The sequence below is a fragment of the Amphiprion ocellaris genome, chromosome 9, assembly GCF_022539595.1.
Source record: "Amphiprion ocellaris isolate individual 3 ecotype Okinawa chromosome 9, ASM2253959v1, whole genome shotgun sequence".
In the NCBI taxonomy this organism is placed as follows: domain Eukaryota; kingdom Metazoa; phylum Chordata; class Actinopteri; family Pomacentridae; genus Amphiprion; species Amphiprion ocellaris.
The window spans coordinates 9961141-9983557 of record NC_072774.1 but is presented as its reverse complement, the minus strand read 5'-3'; the positions used below and the strand labels follow the sequence as shown (position 1 = coordinate 9983557).

Genomic DNA, 22417 nt, shown 5'->3' with positions numbered 1-22417 from the left:
AGGAAATACTCAGCAATGGTGTTGCCTGCTTATTTTGCTCAGGATTACCCTTCTAGCATACAAAAAACCCCATATGGACACGTTAACAAGGTACAAACTTGATTTTAAACAGAATCTGGCACACGTCTGCAGGACTTACCCAGCATGGCTGCATTGCTCCTGTTCACAGGTTTGGGTGGAGGCAGAGGGGGCTGCTTGGTGACCTGAGAGGTGGAGGTCAGGCCTGAAGACTGCTGGGTGTTTGCACCCGCAGAAGATACAGACCGAACAGGTTTGGACGTCAGAGCCGAGGGGGAGGAGTACTGGTTCGTTGGGTGGTTGGATGGTGTCCGAGGTGGACCGTCGCTGCCGGGTTCAGGGGCGGAGCTCATCAGCCACTTTGGAGGCATGACCGACTGTTTGGGTGGCAGAGGTTCACGCAGGGTGTCCCGCAGGGTGTCCCGCAGGGCCTCCGGGTCCGGAACAAAGTGGCTCTCTGACTCTAAGAAAACAAAGAACCAAAGGAATCTGTTAATCATACTTAAAACAGTTTTGACCCTGTGAGCCCCAAAAACCACCAGTCACCAAAACGACACCATGGATCAGAGCCAGAAATTGTAAAAACATAAGGAATTGAGTGATTTTCAACTTTGTGACAGTTCCTGAATTACTCATTGGTGATGCATCCTTCCATTGCAAAACTTAACTGAATCTAAGCGTAGAATCATATTTTATAAAATCCATTCTTTTTCTAAATGTATCTTTCAAAAATATATCAAAAATGTACAGTTTGTTCTAAACTTATCTGTAAAAAACAAAAATTCTGTGCTCCTTGTTGCAACCAGGAAAACATTAATGACTCAGCTGTGACCAACAGTCATCTGACAAAAATTTGGGGACTTCTTGCTGAACTGCAGGCTGTTTATATACAGGAAAGATAGGAGACAAGAATGGAAATAAATTAAAACTGTTAGTAGTGAAATATCTATAGTGCCACAATTTTTTCCCAGTATTGGTAACACCTGCTTACACTGTTAGACAAAACAATCTACATATATAGGATGCTTTATTTGACCCCACAGGGAAATTGCAGTTTTGCTGATGTAGTTTATATATATCACAAAAACACATTCAAAAATTGTATTTTAAAAACATATTTTAAACTGAAAAATCTAAAAAAAAAATTAAGTCATAAAAAAGTATTTATACGGTAAGATATAAACTTATGCAAAATAAAGTACATATTGATTCCTTTTAGAAACTCATTTGTTTTTTCCTTTTCTATCATTTATGGCATTATTACTTTGTTACACTGCACAAACAATGTTTTTTAGTTCTCTCGACTTCCAGCCATGGTTGTGCCGTTTGCATAGAGGTGCAGGACTTCAAATTGCTGAAAAAAATTAGCCCACAGTGACTAAAAATGTGACGAGCAAAAACCCACAAACTGCTTGAAGTTCAGAACGTTGAAAACTACAGTATTTAATATAGACTGAGAAATTTAAACAAAAATCTGCAGCTGTGGCTCCCACATAGTATTCTACATGACAGGGAATTACAAAAAATACTTTTATCTTTTCCACTGCTGAATCATAAAATACCTCTCAGCATCGCTATAAATGTTTCAGTTCAGAGACTGAGCAGTGAGCCATTTTCTGCCGCTTCACCACTCCAAGCGCTCTCTGTGATAGCACTTGTTTGAGAATTGCATTATCTAGGGATCAGCTGTGAAGATAAACAGAGTAGGCGGCTGCAATTACCACCAAAAACCCACCTCCCTCTGCCCACCCTGCAGCGGCCCCCACGCTGCCGCTGCTCCCACGCCATTCCTCAGAGCTGCAGCGCTGAAGTTCAGGGTTATTTATTTACAGATGAACCTTTATCACGGTGACGTCATGCGACCGGAGAGGAAATAATCCGGCGGAAAAGCAGGAAGTGAGAATGGAGAACAGAGGGAGAGAGAGAGAGACAGAAAAAAAGGAGGACAGAAAGCAGGATAAAGATAGAAAGAGAGTGGGAGAGAAAGTAGCATCAGAGAGAGAAGAAAAAAAGGAAAATACAAGGTGAGATGGAGAATAGAGGCGAGCAGGGACACATGAAGGAAAGAAAATATCTGCTCACCTACAAATCTATCCATCAAACAAAGTTTTGCATTGTGGTTTTCGATATGACGCATTTTATGATCTCATCTAACTGACATAGTTTCGCACAGAATTAATGATAAAACTGGAAATAATTTAAGTGCGAGACAAGTGATAACTGGACAACTGAGATCTAAAAGTGACAGAAAACACAATTATTTCTCAATTTTTTTTTATTTTCAGAGAAATCAGTTAGCTGTGGCTCTTCACCAATTACCACTGAGCTGACAGTGTTAGCGTTAAAGGGCAATGATGGGTATAGTGATCGTGCCACATTAATTAGGAGAGGAGAAGAGAGGACGAGCTATTCCCTCATGTTCCTAAATAGGAAGCGTAGCTGGAGCAGCACCCCTGGGAGCCGACAGGAGTCTGTCTATATCGGGGAGGACAGCACATAAGCAGGAAAGTGACAGCAAGGAGCAGGGAGGGACAAAAAAAATACACCGACTGAAGAATCACCTGCTATCTTCGAACACGTATGGAGGAGTTGTAAAATGTGCACTTTTTCTGTAACTTTCTTCTGGTGACAATAACTCAACAGGGATCCTGTGATTGCAGCTTTTCAAAATTGGTGGAAAATGACTCACCCCTGCGAGCTCTTCCCTCCTCAGCAGATGCATGTCGAGGGAGCGTCGGTTTCCAGTCTGCTTCTGCAGGCCGACTCCTTCTGCCGTCCTCCGATGGGGCCTTCTGGAGCCCCGGCCTCTTCTGCCCGTCCTCGGGGTGAAGCCTGCCCCCACGTCTGCCCTCCTCCATCTGGCCGTGAATCTGGCCCTGCCAGGCCATGTTAGGCTTCCACTCGCCCTCCCCGTGTGAACGGACGCCCACCCCTCCGCTTCTCCGCCCGTCGTCGTGATGTCCGGTTCCTCTGGGGCCCAAGACTCCGCGGCGGTCTCCGTCAGAGGGAGAGCGGCCCCTGCAGTCGTCTGGATGGGTGAGCCAAGCAGGGTTCATCCTAAAGTCTGACTCTGATGGGAGTTTGCCCTGATTGCATGGACTCCTGCCACCGCTGATGATTCCTCCTCCTCCGACCCCAACAGGCAGAGTGTGGCCATTCTTCACATAGGACTGCTTTTGTGCATCTCCATCTGAAAAGGTGGACCAGAAAACCTTGTTTAGTCTCATATAGCAATATTTAGAACCTCAGCACTGCAGAAATGGAGAACAGTCTGATGGAACCTCATTATAATTCTGCGATGGGTCGAAAAGAAGACATGGCTCATTTGTATTTCTTTAAAGCAATCATCTTGGTGTTGCTATAGGGAGCAGCAGTAGATTAGCTGTAAAATAGTGATGTTGTTTGTGATTGTGGTGAGACCTCTACATGCATCGGGGCGAAGTGGCTAATTCAACAAAAAAACATAAGCAAAGCTGTCCTCTTTCATGATCCAAGTCTTCGGCAAAATTTCAAATTTCCAGCATGTTCTGAAGAGCTTCGGTAAAAGGCAAATTGATTTCTATTTTTGGTTCAGGAAAACATTTCTCCTCTCATCTAAGAGGCTTCTTCAGTTCGGTTCCAAAACCAAAAAAATACAAATAAATCTGACATGAGCTGTGACACCGTTTAGTCAAAAATTCATTCTAAAGCTCCAAAAGAGAGGTGAAACACCAAAAAGACAAGTCCAGCTGCCTTCAACTACAGCTTTTTGATGACCTGGATAATCTTCTCAGTACTTCAACATGTTGGTTGGTTGCTGGCTTGAGACTGGAAACAGTTACATGCAGATAATGGAAGGGGAGGAGAGGAAATTGCAGGCTTACACCTGAAGTCTACATCCAGTGAGTCAGACTGATCCTCGATGAATACACAAGTCAAAAATGACAAGTTTCAATGTTATTCTGAGACATCAAGTGTGTGCGTCATCAAATATCTGGCGATTCTAAATTAATCAAATTACACCAATGACATACTTGTACTGTCTTCTTTGATACTGTTGAATGAACTCAATGCCAAACAACTAAACTGATGATGAGTCAATTGATCCATTAGATTATACAACACCTGCTGTTTCTAGTTTCTCAAATGTCAAGTCAAGATTTGGTGCTTGTTCATTCTGCTGGTGGCTCTCAGATAAACTGATGGGTATTTTTTTAGGTTCTGACGGCAAAATTAGTTGAAAAAATTACCAACATAGTCATTCCATATTAAAAAAAGGAAGGTGTCCTTAGCCCAAGCCCCACAGACAGAGTCAGTGTTTGTTGGTGTGATGAAGGAGCAGCTGTAGGTTTAATAAATGGGCCTCTGCTACAGCGGGGCCTGCAGAACGCTCGCACACACCCCTCTCAGAGCTATTTTGCTGCAGGGTGCGATTCGTTCCACTTTCCCTCAGCTCTGGAGAGTGGCATGTCATTTTAAACAGATATTGCATTACTTTGAAAAACAGCAAGGTGAAAGTAAATTTGCCTTTTTTAAATATGTCTCCGACACCTGCCGGATGCAGGGACGACAGCGTTCCTGCCATAATGCACTGATGACTTAACTGTAGCGCCTGCGTGGGTGTGATTGCCTCAGGGCCTGTTGCTGTCAGAAACAGACACCACTGTGTAAAGAGATCAGATGAATCACAGAAGTCTTCTTACCGTTGTCCGGGACTTCCTTCAGCACTCCCTGTTCTATGAGCTCCTGTCGCGTACGCCTCGTCGACATCTTTCTCTCCAGCTCTGCAGACAACAAACAGAATTACACATCAAATGTCCTCCCTCCCCAAGAAACAACACTGCGGTGACCTCAGGCTCCAGAAGGTGAAGATGCAAGCTTAGAAACCATCACTCAACAGGATATTGTGTTTGCAGCTTATTGTTTTATGTGCATTGAATATATCAAGGGAGTCAAACTGGCCATTGGAGCAGGAACACATGCACTGAGGAATTCTGATGAAAGTTGAATATAACTGATATGGCCAGTGAAGAGGGAGGGGTGGGGTTCACTCATACCACAAACACAATGAGTTTACAGCACAAACCTTCGGAAGTTTCCTTGAATTTCTCGCTGCTTTTCTTCTTCCGCCACTTCCACGGCTTGAAGATCTTGCCAAGGGTCGAGAACTTGCCTTTGCGCTTTGGGGGAGGGGTGCTGTCCCCCATGCTGCCCCCCTCTCCCACCATTGTGCTGTGGTGCTGCTCAGCTTCATCATCTAAAAAAGGAAAAAATAATAATTTAATAGAAATGCATTCGTTCTAACCCTCTGAACCAACAAACCACCCATCAGGTTTGAAAGACATAATATCTTCTGTTATCACTGGGGAAATCAACCAAATCTAACCTTAAATTTGTGATATTTCATCAAAATCATTTTATTCTACACGACTCATTTAAAAAACTCACCAAAAATAAACCATTTATACTACCCAGATTCCGCAAAAAACAAAATATCCTGCATTCCGTGGTGCAACCGTGAAGCCATTAGTGACTCAACTGAGATCAAAAGTCCCATCACAAAATTTGAGTGACTGAACTGTGTTGAATTGCAGGCAGTGTTTACACAGAGACTAATAGGAAACACATAAGTAGTGAAGTATCTCTAGCTTGAAGAACCACCATTTCCCCAGTATCAGTAGCACTAATAGGAGCTTTAAAATGTAGTACATGTTGATTCAAAGTTTTTTTTTTCCCATTTTTGGGAATAAATAATCAAAGAAATCCAATTTAATTTCATTCTTTACATTTTTAAACTCTGTCTACTTTTAAATATGGTTGTGTTGTTTCAAATAATGTCCCAAACTCCATCCTTAGATCCAGACTGAGTCCAATCCAGGCACCATTCAAATGATCTGTAAGGGCATCATCATAAGCCTCATCCTTTGTTTGCAACTGCTGTCAGACACGTGTTGTAAATTTGAATAAACAGCTTACTAAATACCGCAATATCAATCCATGACTGAATAACTGATAATATAAGTTGAGCAAATTCTTTATTGGCAACACGTTATTAGTGGTGAAGCTGCAGACACATGATACAAGCTGTGACTGGCACATAGGAACAATGCCTTAAACAGTCTCAACTTAGTTTAAGAATTATGCGCTGGATGGAGGTCATCAAGTCTCACAGAAGACGTTGTCATGGTGCCTCTTTACTAGCTATACCTGCTCAATATTCTCTGCTTGCCAACACAGAAATACCCACTTCCTTTGGTCAATACAGTATTTAATAGTCAGAGGTCCCACTTGGTGGCACAACCAGGTACTACAGCTAATTTACAATACATAAAGTGTGTATCATTTAGGAAAATGGTATACTTGATCAGGACATCCCTGACTGTTTCCATAGAGGTGCAGGATTTTATGTTGTAGCCTGTGAGTACAAATATGACAGGAGCAAAAAATGCTCAGAAACTGATTGAGGTTCAGACGATTAAGGCATTAACAAGATTTTTTTTAAAACCAGAAACTGTGGCATGAACAATAAGAGTATAGATCCATCAGCAGGCATATCACCCCACAGCAGAACTTTCTATTCTAACCGAGCTCATCTGCTGCCTTTGTAACCAGGGCCAGGATCATTACGGCTGTTATTATCTTTAGCTGGTAGTTCTCTGGGACTGAGTGTGCCTTGGCAGGGTGATGCTGAGAGCTCATGGACTCCTCCACATATCCACAGTTAACAGGAGAGGTCTGACACTGGCACTCAGCCAGGATTTCTCACTGTCAAGTGCTCACATTCCTTAGCTAGATGGAGACTAGTGCCTTATCAGCCTTTCAGTCCTCTGTGGAGAGGCAGGGCACACATGGATGCAGTCATAAGCAGCAGAAAAAGGCTGCCAGTCATGATACATACATAGAATTAGCAGCCAAAAAGTGAAACCTTTTAGAGAACGCCGATCATTATGAGATGTCACCAGGGCTCGAAGTGCTCCATTAAATGGCATTCTGCAGTAATGGCTAAATATTCTGGGTTACATGATTGACAGGCCACCTGACAGAGTGCTGAGCTTGAAGAGACTTTCAAACATTCGCTCTCTGTACAAGCTGCAGCTGCTGGATTCAGCAGACATAATATTTACCAGCGGAGGGAGAACAGAGTCCGATCTGAAAGGTCCAGCTTCATGCACACACAGGATGTCTAGGCGACAGTAATGCCTTGCAGTTCGATTCCCACAACAATATGCTCTCACACAATACTGATGTGGCTTACTTAGCCGTCCAATAAAGGACACAGGAACACAATAACATTATACTTGGATAGAAACCGACTCTTCGTTTCACAAACACACAGCAAGTCGGGGTTCGCTAGCTACATCCCAGCACTCCTGGAGCTGGCAGCGTTTCAGTATCTTACTAAGGGACATTTTAGCATGGTGGATGGTTGCTGACACAAGACTCAAACCCATTTTTGCAGCTGAAGGACAGAGTGTTTAACTCCACACTGCTGGCAGGGTAAAATTTGAACTGAATGCTTGTAACACAGAGTTTAGAAGCCTGGCAAACTGCAAAACCTGGGGTGGTAAAACAATTACAATCAGAATTCAAGTGCAAGTTTTTAAACTACACTCAGACAAACAGAATCTACCTGGAAGAGAGGTGTTAAGTGTCCAGCTTCCATGGTGGTGGGACCTTAAACAACATGCCATGGGGAAGCAGGGAGCATTCAGCAACCCCAAAAATCAACTATCCTGTATATTCCAGCAGTCAGATCACAGAGGAAGAAAATGCAGAAGAGCTGCTCCAAACTACAGCAGAGAGGCTCCGGGTTAAAGGGACATATCCACACCATGGAAATCCAGCTTATCTTGGCGAGGTAGAAATCTGAAGATTCAGACCAGCTGCCATAACATCCAGATTAAGCATTGCTTAAGGCAGCGTCTCTGTGATCCAGAACTGAGGTTCTCATAGACAGCAGACTGTTCTGTCAGAGAAGCCTCTGATACAGTGGCTCAGCTGAAGCCAGTGAAGCAGGATAAGAGCTGGCTGTGCCAGGCCTGCACACTCCAAAGCACTGCAGAGATGACGATCGCACAGGACTCAGGACATGCAGCAAGCATCCGCTTGAAAAAGATGACTGACCATGTCCTTAGGAGACGTAAGCCTGATTACAAAATGTGTCAATCTACCATCACAAAAAAAGAAGAAAAAAGAGGAAAAAAGTACAGATCATCCAACTCAATTATCACATTCAAGAAAGCTGTGGATCCACTCAAAACTATTCTTCACAGATACTGAGAAAAACTCTCCGACAAGCCATTGTTTCAACCGTAGTGAGAGGAGGTCTGGTGTGTGGTGGCACTACAGCTGTGTGTGACGTAAAGGGAAAAAAAAACAAAAGAGCTACAAAGGGAGAAAAAGTACAGACATTATGTTGAGGGGGGGCAAGCTGGAAACAGTCACAGAATCAGGGTGGAGTGCCGTTTCCTCCCTGAGAACAAAGACTGCCTCTTCCCCTCATACTCAATAACACAGTCCAGCTCAGGGAAATACGCTGCTTAAAGGTGGGTGACACCGGTGAAACTAATGAATGATGGTATAAAACATACTCCATTCACAACAAGGCCCAAACTGCAATTGTTGAAGTCATGCTCTGCAATCATGAGCTCTGCCAAGATAAGGCACCAGTCAGGAAACATGGGGATGTGATTTTCTATGTGTTCCTCTGACGTAGTCCATCATATCATGAAGCCACACCTATTGATCTGTGAAACATCTCCCCAAGAATCCCTCTGACCTCATGATTCAATGACTCACGACTAGTCAGGTCAGGTGAGCGTGTAGTTAAAGTAGTTTGTTATTTTAAAGGACACCGGTAACCCTTACATAAGAAACCGGAGTCCGCGGAGGTGAAACAGTTGGGAAATACCTCCAGCCTTATTATAACCTCAACCCATGCCAGGGCAGATTATGAAATTTAATCTGCTTAATTGACTGCACAGTGCAGTTAGAATCACTGTGATTGCTCATTGTGGAAACCTGTGTTCACTAAATTGTTCACTAGTAGTGGGAAGCCAAAGAAATAGCATCGGAACATGCCATAGTATGAGCGATTTTTTTACTGTGGTCTCATTTGTTTAACTCAAAGGTTCAGTTTCCCAGACATGGATTAAGCCTTGTGAAAGACTAAGAATTTTTTTCAGTGAAAAACTTCATAGAATTTTCTCTTTAGTCTATGATTAGTCTTAATCCATGTCTGGGAGGTGATTATTTTGTCCAAAAAACTGCACTAATCTGTGATTTTTTTGAAATTTATGTAAAAACTCTAAATCAGACATAAATCCCGACCTAATTTTCCACTGTAACATTAGAAAATAAGTGCGCAACACATGCATGAGAGTGTAAAAACAGTGTTGAGATTTATCCACGTGATGCCAGTGATTTAACATTCCTTGTGGTGGTGAAAGTGAAGGAGGGGCTGAGGGAGGGAAGAAGGGAGGGAGAGAGGGGAGACTGTGCAAAGTTGATTACACAATCTTCAAACCTCATCTTTCCTCACTGAAAAACTATCAAAGAGGAAAATAATTATATGCTGTGCATGTTAGGAGTGGAGGGAAGAAAAAGACAACTGAGGAGAGTGCAGAAGTGAGTCCAGAAACTCACCGCCATTGTTGTGTTGTTGTGGGTCCTGAGCTGGGATCTCCACACGAAGGCTCTGTCCCATGATCCAGCCCCTGAGGGGCCTCTACCTGTCCTGCACCCAGAAACGTGCTCACTACGCTGGACAGATCAGCAGCTGCACCTGCATTCCTTCTTCTTCTTCAACAAAGTCCTCTTGCTCTCTCAGATCTTCTCTATATTCTCTCTCATCTGCCCTTCTTCTTCGATGCCTTCCACTTCAGTCCCTCCCTCTCACAATCTCCTTAAGACCTTCCCTCCCTCCAGGAGCTGGACTCCCTCTCTCCTTCACTCGCTGACCCTCCCTCCTTGGCTCACAGCACAGGTCAGCATTCACTGACAGATGCCTACCATTCCTGGGAGGAAGACGAGTTATGTTTTCAATTTTGACGGGAGCGCTGTGGTATGCGGTGCGATGTGTGCGTGCAATAATGTATGTATGATGTAAAAGTATGCTTCGTGGTATAGTGTGTCTCCAGAGAAGAAAGACTTTCATGATTCAGGCCAGACAGTAAGAGGAAAAGACTTCAACATCACAGGGGAAACTAGACTTGAAGCCACAGAGCTCTGACCACACTGCATGTCCACAAAACAATTATCCTGCTAACACAAAAGCGTCAGTATGTAGGCCTTTCTAGAGCTGGCAAGCTCAGAAGATACAGTATAGGAACATTTGTAATTAGCAATGCCTCTAACCTGACGAGCAAAACCTCTAAGGAGAAAAACAAACAGTTTCAATCAATTCTTTCAATCAGGAGAGATGTTACATGAGATCAGCCATGATTTTTGCAGGAGCTGCGTAAAGGTCAAGTATGCCAGAGATGCTGCTCCCTCTCAACATTTGTACATGAATCTCAGTAGAATGTCAATCAAGTCAACAAAACTGATCAGACGAATAGAAAGATGTGTTGATCAGCTATATGGCAAAGTTTCTGTATTCTGTATGCACACTAATATTAGGCCACCGCTGTTGTTCAGAACTAGCAGGGTGTTTATCATGCTGCTCACCTCTTTTAATTCCTGCAGACACCATTTTACTCACATCTCCAAGTCTCTTATCACAATTTGAACAGACTTGAAGGCATTAGCATGACTTTGAAACATGTTTGCCAAGGAGAGCTGTCCTGTTTTGGGCTTGAATATAGAAAGGCAGAGCAAAAAAAAAGACCACTTTCTCTAAACTAGAGGAAAAGCAGGAGCGCGAGCTGGACCCCCTGAATTAGTGCTTTGATTCCTTTTGAGGTTTGAGTGTCTTCAAAAAAACCAAAAAAAACCCAAACTTGTTTTGTGCCTCAGAGGAATCCAGTGCACCAAGCTGTGTCATTATGCCTGGATAGATCAGAGTTTTCTGAGCGTTTGGCTGCATCTCAGGCCGTTTCTAAAGATGGAGAACTAGTGTGTTCGGCAGCGTTCCTTTTCTCTCCCTGTGCCCCACATACAGCCTCCACACCGGGCCGGCTTCCAGAGAGAACTGAGCCAATCCGCATGAGCCCAGAACCTGTTGGCCTGACCTGGATAACAGACTGGGCCAGGCTACTTCATCAGGCAGCCAGAAAAAGTCAGGTAAGCATGTACGAGCACATACGTATCCAGGCCTGTCCGACATGGGGAGAGGGTTGAAAGAGTGCTGCTTTAAAGCTCACTGCTTATTCAGGACATAAAACCAACCTTTTTTAAAAACGTGTTGATTTAAGCCATCACCTGAACTGCTCATGGGAGTGTATATGCAAGTTAATATGCAGCAGAACAGGGATCAAGGCAATTATTTTTCATCATCCGGTTGGCTTGGCACAGAGATTGGCTCATAATAAACTTTAAATTAGATGTAGCATGTTAGTTAGTGAGTTTTAGAGGCGCTACTGGGCCGACTGTGTTACCTCTAGACTAGAATCCTGACAGCTGAGGCTAACAGGCTGCAGGCGAAAGCTTCATAAACCCTTTTCAGACAAGAGATGCTGCTTCATCAATCTGTTTAAGTGACAGCATTCTGTCATTCAGACATCGGTCACTTCTGGTCATGGCTTCATTCCAACATACCCACAACAGTGACAAAGAGAGTCACTGTATGCAAACAATATCTGTCATTCACGCAAGATTAAACAGCCCATCAAGTCATTATCAAGCTGTCCAAATCGCTAATAGTCTAGTTTATTTATGGTTTCCTAAATGCTTGAAATTGTGTCAATGTGTGATGATAATTTAACTATTACTTTACCAGCAGTGAGTCAAAATATCCCGAGGTGGAGCTGGTACTCTGTGTGTGACAAGTACAAACTGTCTTTTATTAAATCTTCATTAATCCCATCTCCATGTCAAGGATCATTTAAAATTAGGGATGTTAATGACAATTGGTTAATTTAACCAGTTTCAAATATATCAACTGATGTGGCAAAAGGCAAAGGACATGCATGACAGAAAATGTGTTGGAGATTAGCTGTAGTACCTCATTGCACCAACAGATGGAGCCTCTTACTGTTTAACACTGTAGTTGGGATGATATCGACTGAGTTCATTTCGTGTTATGGATTAATCGATTGTTCATTGATAAGGCTGCTGAATACTGGTTAACCAAACTGATTAAAATTTGCATCCCTGTTCTTATAATTAGGTAATTTATAAAGCGACTGCTGTTGCTCCATGTACTTTAATGCACACGACTCTATATGGATTCTGCTGCTGTCTAAAGCTGCAGGTATTTAATACATTTGGAGGAAAGACTCCTACAAACAGCTGGAAGCAACAAACTGAACTTTAGCTCCTTTTAACATTTTGCCAAAACCCAGACTACATTCAATGTTGTTAAGACCCATTATTCTGAGCTTCATTCAACGAAGTAAAGTTATATTTTGATGAACATTTTAGTACGTAACAGATAAGAAACTGTGGAGCAAAGTGAATAAGAGAGGTGTTTGTTGTCTTTTGTGTTCTGTGTGATATTTTTGGGTCAGTATTGGCACCGATATCTGGAAAATGTCTTCTCCAAAGCACAGCTCAAAGCAAGTTGCTTGTACGTGCATACCCATGAATGCGATGGCATTCAGTTCAGGTATGTGCCGCATTGAACGTGATAAAGAAATGTTACAATGTCCAACTTTGCAAGAGTTCCAATGCGACTCACAGAAGAGTGAGCATTCAGACCTGAAGTCGACACTCAGATCCGTCAGGTTTTTGGAAAGGAATGCAAGTCTGAAAGGGACTTAATTTAATGTGCAGAGTGTATTTATGACATTCTAAGTGCTTTTCAGGCAGCTTTTGTTTGAAGGAAGGGAACTTGTTAACTGCACAGCTACAGGTGACGGTGAACAAAAACCACCTGTACACATAATCGAGGTTATTACTTCCTTTTCCTGCACAGTCAGTCAGCCACCAGGTTTATAAGAGGAGGAAGGACCAGTGTTGCCAGACGATTGTGCAAAAACTGTTACCAATAGGAGACTAAAGCAACTCATTTTAATACAAAGCAACTCATATTATTAAAAAAAATAAATTCAGTGGAATTTGACACAATAGATGTTAACTGGAGCTTCTCTTTTGCAACACAGCGCTCGCATATAAACACACAGACCCATGGCAACCAAGGAAAACCCTGAAAAACCCAAGCTTTGGGAGGGGACACTGATCCTTGATGTTGAGAGGATGTATGGCTGTAGTCCTGAGTGGCTCGTAAAACACGCAGAGGCTAGACAGACCCCATAAACACAGTGGATGTACAGCCAGATGAGTGGATCTACAGCTCTCTCCACAGCATTAACACTGCACTTAACAAACCTCAACGAGTAACTTGCTACTCACCGCGATTTTCCATTACAGAGTTTGAGGCACACCAATCAACGGTTCCTGAAAAACAGCAGTCGGAGCGTCAACAACAGTTCACCATGTGAGCAGAGACACTTTCAGATAAACAATGTATTTGTCGCTGTTATTCTGTGTCTCCTTTAAAACTTTGACACAAGTGATTTTTTTTTTTTTTTTATGCAATCAACGCTGAAGTTTAGGATTTAACCCTCTGAACCTCAAGCAGTTTCTGGTCTTTATTTGCCATTTTTTGCTAAATTTTTACTCACTGTCTGCTATGAAAATAGCACAACCAGCAGAGAGAACTCAAAAATGTCTGTGTTGTCTGGTGTAACAGAGCTACAATGCCAATTAAAACAAAAGTTAAGTTTCTTTGATTCTTTATTTTACAGATTTAAAAAAATGGAATCAGCATGTGCAACTCTTTTCTGATGTTGACAATACTGAAAAAAATGGTGACTCCATCTGTCTATCCAAAAGGCAGGGCACACCTTGCAAAGTTAAATGAGGTCTCTTCATACTATTAATATTCTACTACTTAAATTTTTATTTCTTTCCATGTTGTCTTCTATCTGCTCTGCATAAGCACAGCCTGCAGTTTTTCTGGGGAAAAAAAATCTGGGAATTTTTGTCACATGACTATTGATCACAACGAGTCACTAATGGCTTCACAGCTGTGGAGAGGAATACAGAATTTTTGGTTTTCTGTGGATCTTGTCAGAGCAAACAATGTATTTTTGGCGTATTTTTAAATGAAACATGCTAAATAAAGTGATTTTGATTAAATATCATAATTTGAAGCTTAGGTTTGGTTGATTTTTCCTTTGCAATGGCCACACATGGACCATAAATCAAAATTAAGCAATTCTGTTTTTTCTGTTTTTGACTTGGATAAATGGTGTTATTTTAAATTTGTAAAAGGTAACATGTCTTTCAAACCTGCCACTGGGTGTTGGGGTTCAGAGGGTTAGGAGGCAGCCCCACATCCTAACAGCATTAATTAGTCTCCAGTAATCCAAAAAATAAATCTAAGGCAAATTTCAAGGGAGAAAAGACACAAAATGTGCAGTCACTTTTAATTTGCTAAAAGAATCAAATGGTAAATACAGCATGGTGAATAATACGTTTAAGTTTCTTTACTTGAACCAATTCTTAAACACTTTAAGAATTGAGAAGCATTAAAAAAATATCAAGCAATAAAATATATTTACCATCTACTATACTTACGTCTTTTGTTGCATAGTGAAATATGCTTTTTAAGTACTGCGGCTAACAATTATTTTTCTGGTGATCAATCCATCGATTAGTTGTTTGGTTGATAAAATGTCGAACGGCAATTCACAAAACCAAACTTGACGTCCTAAAATGTCTTGTTATGTCGACAACCCAAAGACATCTAGTTTAATGTTATGAAGGGGGTAAAAAAAGATGAAAATTTTCAAATTTAAGATTTTTTTTTCCCTAAAAATGACTCAAACTGGTTATTTGATTATGAAAATTGTTGGTGATTATGCAGCAAACTTTATAAAACAACGTTTGTGTTTTATTCTACCCCTAAATACTTTAAATACACATCCTTTTGATATTTTTTGTGAGTGATTTTACCATCATGAATTGTACATTTGTGTAAATATAACAAGGTGTAGACGTACAGTGTAGAAAGTCATGGGTGGGGGTGGTCGAGGTCCTCAGTCCAGCAGAATGTTCTCAGGTCTCCAGCATGCTGATGATGGCAGCTCCACCCATCTCATCCCCTCTGAAAGAGAAAAACAATAAAAAGGAAAGATGACATCAGGGTGAGTCAAAGCACTGCCAAGAAGGAGTTACGATCAAAAATTAATGGTGTTCTACTGATTCCCAGAAACTGGCTGCAAAGACACAAACACATTAAAGCAGAATGACCAGACCTGAGAACACAGCTCAGGATCTCTGTGTATCCAAGCCTGATGGACAATATCACATCTTAGGAAAAAATGTTTCATTTTTAAGGGTTTCCCTTTTTCCCCCCTTTCTAGGACAGTAAATTAAAGACAAAAAAAAGACGCATGTGAGTTTGGATGAAACAAGAGACAGGAAAAACGATTTAGGCAATTTGCACTGTTATGTATTTGAACGAGGGTGGAGAAAGTGGGAAGCAGGAAAAAACAACAAAGCCCCCTCAGAAGCTCAATGTGTAAGAACATCTCACACAGTTTGGTAAAAACATGAAAAAGAACACTACAGGGATCTCAAAAATGGATGACTGAAGTGTGGATCCGTTTCTGTTACGTCACGCCGGTGGTGGTTGGAGAACGGTTTCCTGGCACACATTCAGACTTTGTGTTCCAACTGAGCATCTCTGCTCTGTTCACGTGTTAAAAGTCAAAACACTCATCAAAACACTTCAGTTACGTAATTAAACGCTTATGCTGGCTAAGTGAACTACACACAAATCCTTTTTGGTGCCTGAAGTGGGTCATAATGCAGGGCAAATTTTTGTGGGATTTGAGAAGTTTAGAATTTAGAAAAATAAAAGAAACATAGTGACATACTGAAAGGCAGCTACATGGTTTTCTGCCAAAATAAAGTGAGAAATGATGGAATTGTCCTGCTGGTCCCAGGCTTCTAAAGCTGGACCAGGTGCTGCACAAGTTGTTAAGCTCTTTAGGACTACACACTGCAGTGCTTGTGCTTCTCTACATGTTATTGTGCATCCTCTCTTTGATTTGGTTCAAGTTCCGTCTTTGTGTTTTTAAAAGTTAACACAGGACAACCGTAACTCACAACATCAAACAACTAATCATGACAATGGTTTCAGTTTCTTTACCGCTGTTTCATGCAACTGGAGTCAATCCGAGATGAGATCACACATGTAGAAAAGAACCAAAGAGCTTTACTTGCAAAGTCACTTCTAAAAGATAACCATTTCTTGCCTATGCTTAAGCAAACCAAAGTGCAAGTCTGTTATAGAAGTAAGAATGAACTATTTTTGGCAGATATTGCAATTGTGATACCATTTTTTAAAGTTTCAGATTATTATTCACTTTGCTATAGATATAAAACACGGTAGAGTATTACCGCACGTGATATTTTTGACATCCGAAATGTGACGATCACACAAGAAGGACGGCATGAATCTGTGAAACTATTGACACGGCAGTTTAAAGCCAGAGTCAGACCTCCTGCATAATGTATGTGCTGCACGTCAGACGCAGCCTTTGCTATCTGCTAATTGCACAGTTTCAGATCACAAATTCGATTTGACATTGATTACGTGTCCAACCCTATACAGGTATGCACATTTAAAGGTTAATCAACGTGTTTAAACTGGAGGAACTTCCTGTTTCTGAAGCTGGATAAGAATGCATCTTTAACGAACAACACAGCTGGTGGAGAAACAGAGTTAACTGTGATATGACACAGATCAGAGAGGAGGCTGACAGTGGCTGTTAGAACCAGAATTTGCATAGATGCTTTCAAATTGAAATCACAAAGCAAGCAGCCAATTGCAAAGGCTGCCATTTAGGGTAGATGCAGTGTCCAACTTTGGGTATAAACTGTCAGTGGTTTAACAAATTTGTCCTCTTTGTGTGCCACTTTTGGATGGTATCTCATGTGGAAACGCTCCATCACAGGTTTTAAATGCACTGACTACCGAGTAAAGCCAAAGTTAAAACAGGAAACATGATGAATGAGATCTAAGTGGTATTGAGAAGATGGAAGGATGATAGAAAGTTTTAAATTCTCTAAAAAGATTAGCTGATTGATAGATTGGCTGATTGACAGAAAACAAATCTGAGACTATTTTGATGCTCAATTAGTCATTTTTAAGCAAAAATGTGAAACGTATATTAGTTTCAGACTCTCAAATGTGAGAATTTGATGTTTTTCGTGATCAGACATGGCAGCATACTAAATTTCTTTTGGTTTGAGGCATTAAAACAAAGCATCTGAGCTAAGTTTGGGGAAATATTTCACCATTTTCTGGCATTTTAAAGATGATATTTTAAAAAAAGGATCAACCAATATATAAAACAATGGAAACGGTCATTAGTTACAGGCCCAACTCAAATCACTATTTTGGTTAAATGATCAAGCCAATCATTTTTGATTAATCGATTAAACCATTCATGAAGTAAAAATCCAAACCTTCACTAGCGGCAGCTTTTCTAATTGAGGATCTGCTGCTTTGCAGCATTTTACACTATTTTGACTTTATTGTAAAATAAAAAAAAGAAGCAATTTTAAGATGTCATCTTAGGCTTTGAGTAACTGCTATGTGAACTATTTCCAGGCATTTTCTAGATGTTATTCTTGCTAAAACTGAAATGAAAGTAATCATTTGTTGCAGAATAAGACACCCAACCTCATTACACAGCGGGATGAAAATGATGCATTTTTTTGCAATAAAAAAAGCTGCAGTACTGTAGAAGCCACATCTTTTGGGGCAGCTGAGAAAAACAAGCACAAATAGTTGCTTTGCCTGAGAACCCAAAAAGCAATATATGGTGGGAAAGAAAAATTTCAGGCTGTAACCGTCCAACCTAAATGAGCCCTCAGAATTCCTTCAGCTTCTCTCTCTCTCTCTCTCTCTCTCAGCGTTACTGCTGAATTCAGCTCTGCAAGGTAACCTTCTGGTGGTCGAACAGGCCTCCGGATCATCTTACATTTGAGTGAATTACTGGTCTAACCAAATTGTAGCCTCGTTGCCTCGTGGGCTCATGTTATCTTCCACCAATGGAGAGAAAAGAGAAAGACTCCCTGCAGACTGAGATGGTGCAGGAGGCCCTTTGGCAAGACTATTAATGTAATCACTGATCAATGTCTGGGAAATATGTGATTGTACGGCAGTGAAATCCACGAACGGGAAACTGCTTCCTACCTGTACAAGTATAATCAGAATTTTGCCGTTCTCTTCTATTACAGGCCAATTTACTGGTAGGATCAAAGGTGAACTTCCACATTAAAAGGAGAACCCTGAGTAGCAACACTTTGGCATCAAACAGGCCAATAATCCTGCCTGGGAGCAAACGAATGGGGCTTTAAAGTCTTGGAGTTTTCACAGTGCAGCCATGCAAACAGACTTGAGGAGAACCCCAACGCCGTCGAGACGAGACAGATGCATTCGTGGCCTGAGATGAAATTTTTTACACTCCCCCCCAGTGCCACAGCCTCGGCTGGATGACTCAAAATAATCGAGCCGAGTGGTGAATGCTCCACGGAAAGAGAAAATATCTGTGGAGTCTGAAAGTAAGAGCGGATTAAAGGCAGTGAGGGGGGAGGCCTACAGAACACACAGACTATTCCAGCTATTCAGCCACAGCCTCATACATGGAAAACTCCAAGTCAACTACAACTAAGGACTGGCTTTAGCGGACACATTCCACCGTCAAATATCGCTCTGTTTCACTTGCTGTTTCTGTCACGCTCACAGCCACTCTCAGAATGTGGCCATAAAAAAAACGGGATGTTCATGGCCCAGTTCCTTTTTGAGTTGTTAACCCTCTCAATGCCTTCCAACGCGCAGGACGGATCAATATGGAGGTGACGAGTGTCCGAACTGTGCAGGACCTTTGTCGCTCATTCTCTGAGGCCTTTGAAAGTCGCTGCAAGTCTCCTCACGGCCAAACAAATCGAAGAAGACACAATTAATGACACACACCTCCCAATTAGAGCTAAAATATTCTGACGGAAGTCTAAATAAACGAGGCAAACTCACCTCATCAATCACTATTCACGCTATAATGGACTGTAACTCTATACAATCAGGCTCAACTACCTCCCTTTAACAAGCCACATCCTTCACGTGTGGCAGATGATACCCGCTTTGATTTTTTTTGTCCTCTTCCCAGCTTCCGTACCGCAAAGGCGCTCACCAGGAATAGGAGCCGCCAATCAGGTATGCGAAAGTGGCCGTTGCAGAACCGCCTCGAGGTCCCGACCGTGTAATCTTCTGTGGAGCGCACACACCCTCACTGGCGCACTCTGCAAAGCGCTGATTCAATTACGATGGGAGCGGAAACAGCAGCAGCTGGCTGGGTTGTGCCATCTTTAAATAGCAGCTCGCTTCTCACTCCAGGGTGCGGGTTTTTGGGCACAAAACGCCGCCAAGTCAGTGGAAGAAAATCGTTACTTAAGACTGTTGTCCCCTTTTCAGAGACACAGATAACTGATCTGATATCTAAGTCAGGTGAAGCATACTTACAGGCCCGTCCCGCAGAGGTATCAAGGATAGAATTGGGAAAAGTTGCAATCGAGTAGAGCTGCAGTGTCTCTGCTCGGACGTTTCTGCAGCTTCCACACCTCTCTCCGAAATGGACGGACGGAGGGTGTCTGTTCCCAATCCGGGCAGGGTGAGCGTCATCACCGAGCCTGCCCCAGAAAAGCAACATTCACCGCAGGGACCGGTGGCCCACTTTTTACAAGGAGCCCAAAATGCTCCTCGCCTTTGCTAAACTTTTCTTCCTCCACCTGTGAGCAGGCTGCACTGCAGAGGGGGAAACACTGAAGATCAACAAGCACTGCACACACGCATGTTGTTTTAGATTCCTCCAAAGTCTCAAAGCCAGGTTAAAATCTCTTGGAGAGGTTCAGCAGAGAGCTTCAGAGGAATCCCATGCACAGATCAGTCTCATCTCGTGGTCTAACCGAATCAATCAGGACCAGATGACAGCTTAACCATCGCGGTTGCCTCTTAATGGCCCATTAAAGTGGGGACTTCTTCCAGTGGGAAGTGGAAAAGCTGCAACACAAGACATGAGGCAGCTTTTTTCTTTTCTCGGAAGAGCAAATTAACTTCAGAAGCTATTTCGCCTTGGGCAGAGGAAATGCAAAGGAAGAGGAGGCACCTGATCACACTCTTTCACTTCCATTTCCATTAGAATAAACATAATAAAATGAAACGCAGGAAGTAAAATAATAATTAGAAAGACTTTATATGCATTGTGGCAGTAGCTTCTCATAGAGGAAGAAGTGTGTCTGCCTTCTCTTCAGCTGACACTTACAATCTGAATAATTTACTGTTCCCTGAGGCAAGATCTTATTATGTCCTTGATGGAGAAACACAGAGTCCATATATGACACAAGGAATTAATTGGAAAAAAATCTAAACAGCTTCACCAGGCTGCTATGTCTCGAATTATACTTTAATATCGATGAGACTTTGCCTTGAAAATGATGAGCCAAGTGTATCACGTCTTCCATCTTTGCCCTAACAATCCATGTCCTAATTAGATCTAAATGGAGCGCAGATTTCTAATTGTATCGCCGAGATGAGGCTCACTATTACTTAACCGCTTTCTTTCCTGAGGAAAAACACACAAATTACCTGACGGGTTGACTCGGTCTGTCGTACGAAAAGCATCAGTAGCGGAGCTGAGACTCCTCCGCCAGAAGGAGGAAAACGGAGCCGTGCGTCAAGCGTCCAAACACCGACCTGCTCCTGATTCTCTCCCCGCCGAGAGGAAACTCCTGCAGCCGAGCCAAGATGCTGCCGAGCGAGCCACAGTCAAGTCCTCCACGGTGAACACAGCCACATCCAGGAACACACTTCAACTTAAAGCCGCTGTCAGTGCACGTAGTCTGCGACGTTTGGTGCACAATACTACAATTTACGCACGACGCTGAAGTTGGTTTCCGATTGGGGAGTTTGAGGGAAACTGAATTTGCAGCGATGAATAATGTGGAAAATGGTGTTAGACGTTTAAAGTAAGCCCTTAATATGGTTAGAAACACACTTTTACACATGTCAAATTGTTATTCTAGTTGTGAAAAGGCAAAAAAGGAGATATCACTGCTTTATTCACAGGTAGACCTGACTCAGATCCAAAACCACTACAGAAAAGTCAAATATGAGCTGGATTCTCCAACAGAGACTACAGATTATTTAGAACACAGTCTCTGATTTATGGAACGTTTATTCTATCTGTGAAAATGCAAACATTTTAAATTTCACAGTTTTTTCCCATGTAGATCCCATTAGACAGGATGCAGATCTACTCCTAGTATCAAGCGATGATCAAATCAAGTACTTTTGCCCAGATCTGATCCAAGTCATTTAATATTCAGTATTTACAGATTCCGAGTCCCTGTCTGATACAATTTTTCATACATAATACGTACCATAAATACAATAAACGTCTTAAAATCAATCCAACAACTGAACAGCTCTGCAATGCACTGAGAAATAAAACTGCATTTCTGCATCCAAGCTATTTCAAAAGGTTACGTATTTGGGTTGATGATCGTATATCTCAATGGCAGATATTACAGAGGCGCCTTCATGATCCAAATCATGCATCAGTTAATTAAAAGAGAAATATCAGGATAGGAGAAGTTAAGAAAGACTAACAAAATAATTTCAGATTTGCATCCTTAACATCCTATCACAGTGTGCTCTGCCTTTACTGTGTGACAGCGGAAAAAACGAAAAATCTGGACTAGGCATAAAGGTTCGTTAGAATGCAGTCTTTGATTTGTAAAACCTTTATACTGCTTGTGAAACGCAGATTTGATCAGTCCTAAATTCGGCTAGATCTGATCTAATGTGGTCCTGATGCGTCAAAGAAGTGAAATCTCCCTTTTTTTGGATGTTCACAAACACAAAAAAGGCTCCACAAGAATGAAAGTGGGTTTCATGCAGCTTTAAAGGTTTACATAAAATGTCTGAGACATTGTTAAAACAGGGAAGAACTTATTTTTATGCATAAATCTTTACTGTTGTCTGAAATCCACTTTCATATTTGTGAAATCTTTAATGTTTTGGTGCAAAAAAGGGAGATTTCACTGCTTTTTTTGCACAACGACCACATTAGACCAGGTCCAGATCCAATACCACCCTATATAGACTGGTCAATTTTCATTTTCACAAATATAATAAAGGTTTCATAAATCACAGACTGTGTTTTAAATAATATGTTAGCCTCTTTAGAACAGTCTAGTCCAGTTTTGACCAATCTATATATAGTGATATTAGATTTGGACCTGG

General features: G+C 41.8%; 1 protein-coding gene across 8 annotated transcripts in view; it reads right to left on the bottom strand.

The window, feature by feature from the left end:
• The window catches only part of phactr4b (phosphatase and actin regulator 4b), a 35629-nt gene that overhangs the window by 11857 nt on the left and 1355 nt on the right, over window positions 1-22417 (bottom strand). For 3 of the 8 annotated variants that reach the window (XM_035946267.2, XM_023265910.3, XM_055013826.1), the window contains exons 2-7: window positions 15105-15208; window positions 13450-13494; window positions 5084-5254; window positions 4701-4781; window positions 2708-3208; window positions 140-481 (exon numbers count right to left, since the gene is read on the bottom strand). In XM_035946267.2, the coding sequence (XP_035802160.2) occupies window positions 140-481; window positions 2708-3208; window positions 4701-4781; window positions 5084-5254; window positions 13450-13462 (1108 nt within the window). In that variant the 5' untranslated portion in view covers window positions 13463-13494; window positions 15105-15208. Of the gene's footprint in view, window positions 1-139; window positions 482-2707; window positions 3209-4700; window positions 4782-5083; window positions 5255-7627; window positions 8304-9642; window positions 9861-13449; window positions 13495-15104; window positions 15209-19636; window positions 19784-20758; window positions 20939-22417 lie in introns of those variants that run through there. The other 5 variants (XM_023265909.3, XM_035946268.2, XM_023265911.3 and 2 more) reach the window with 4 other exon arrangements.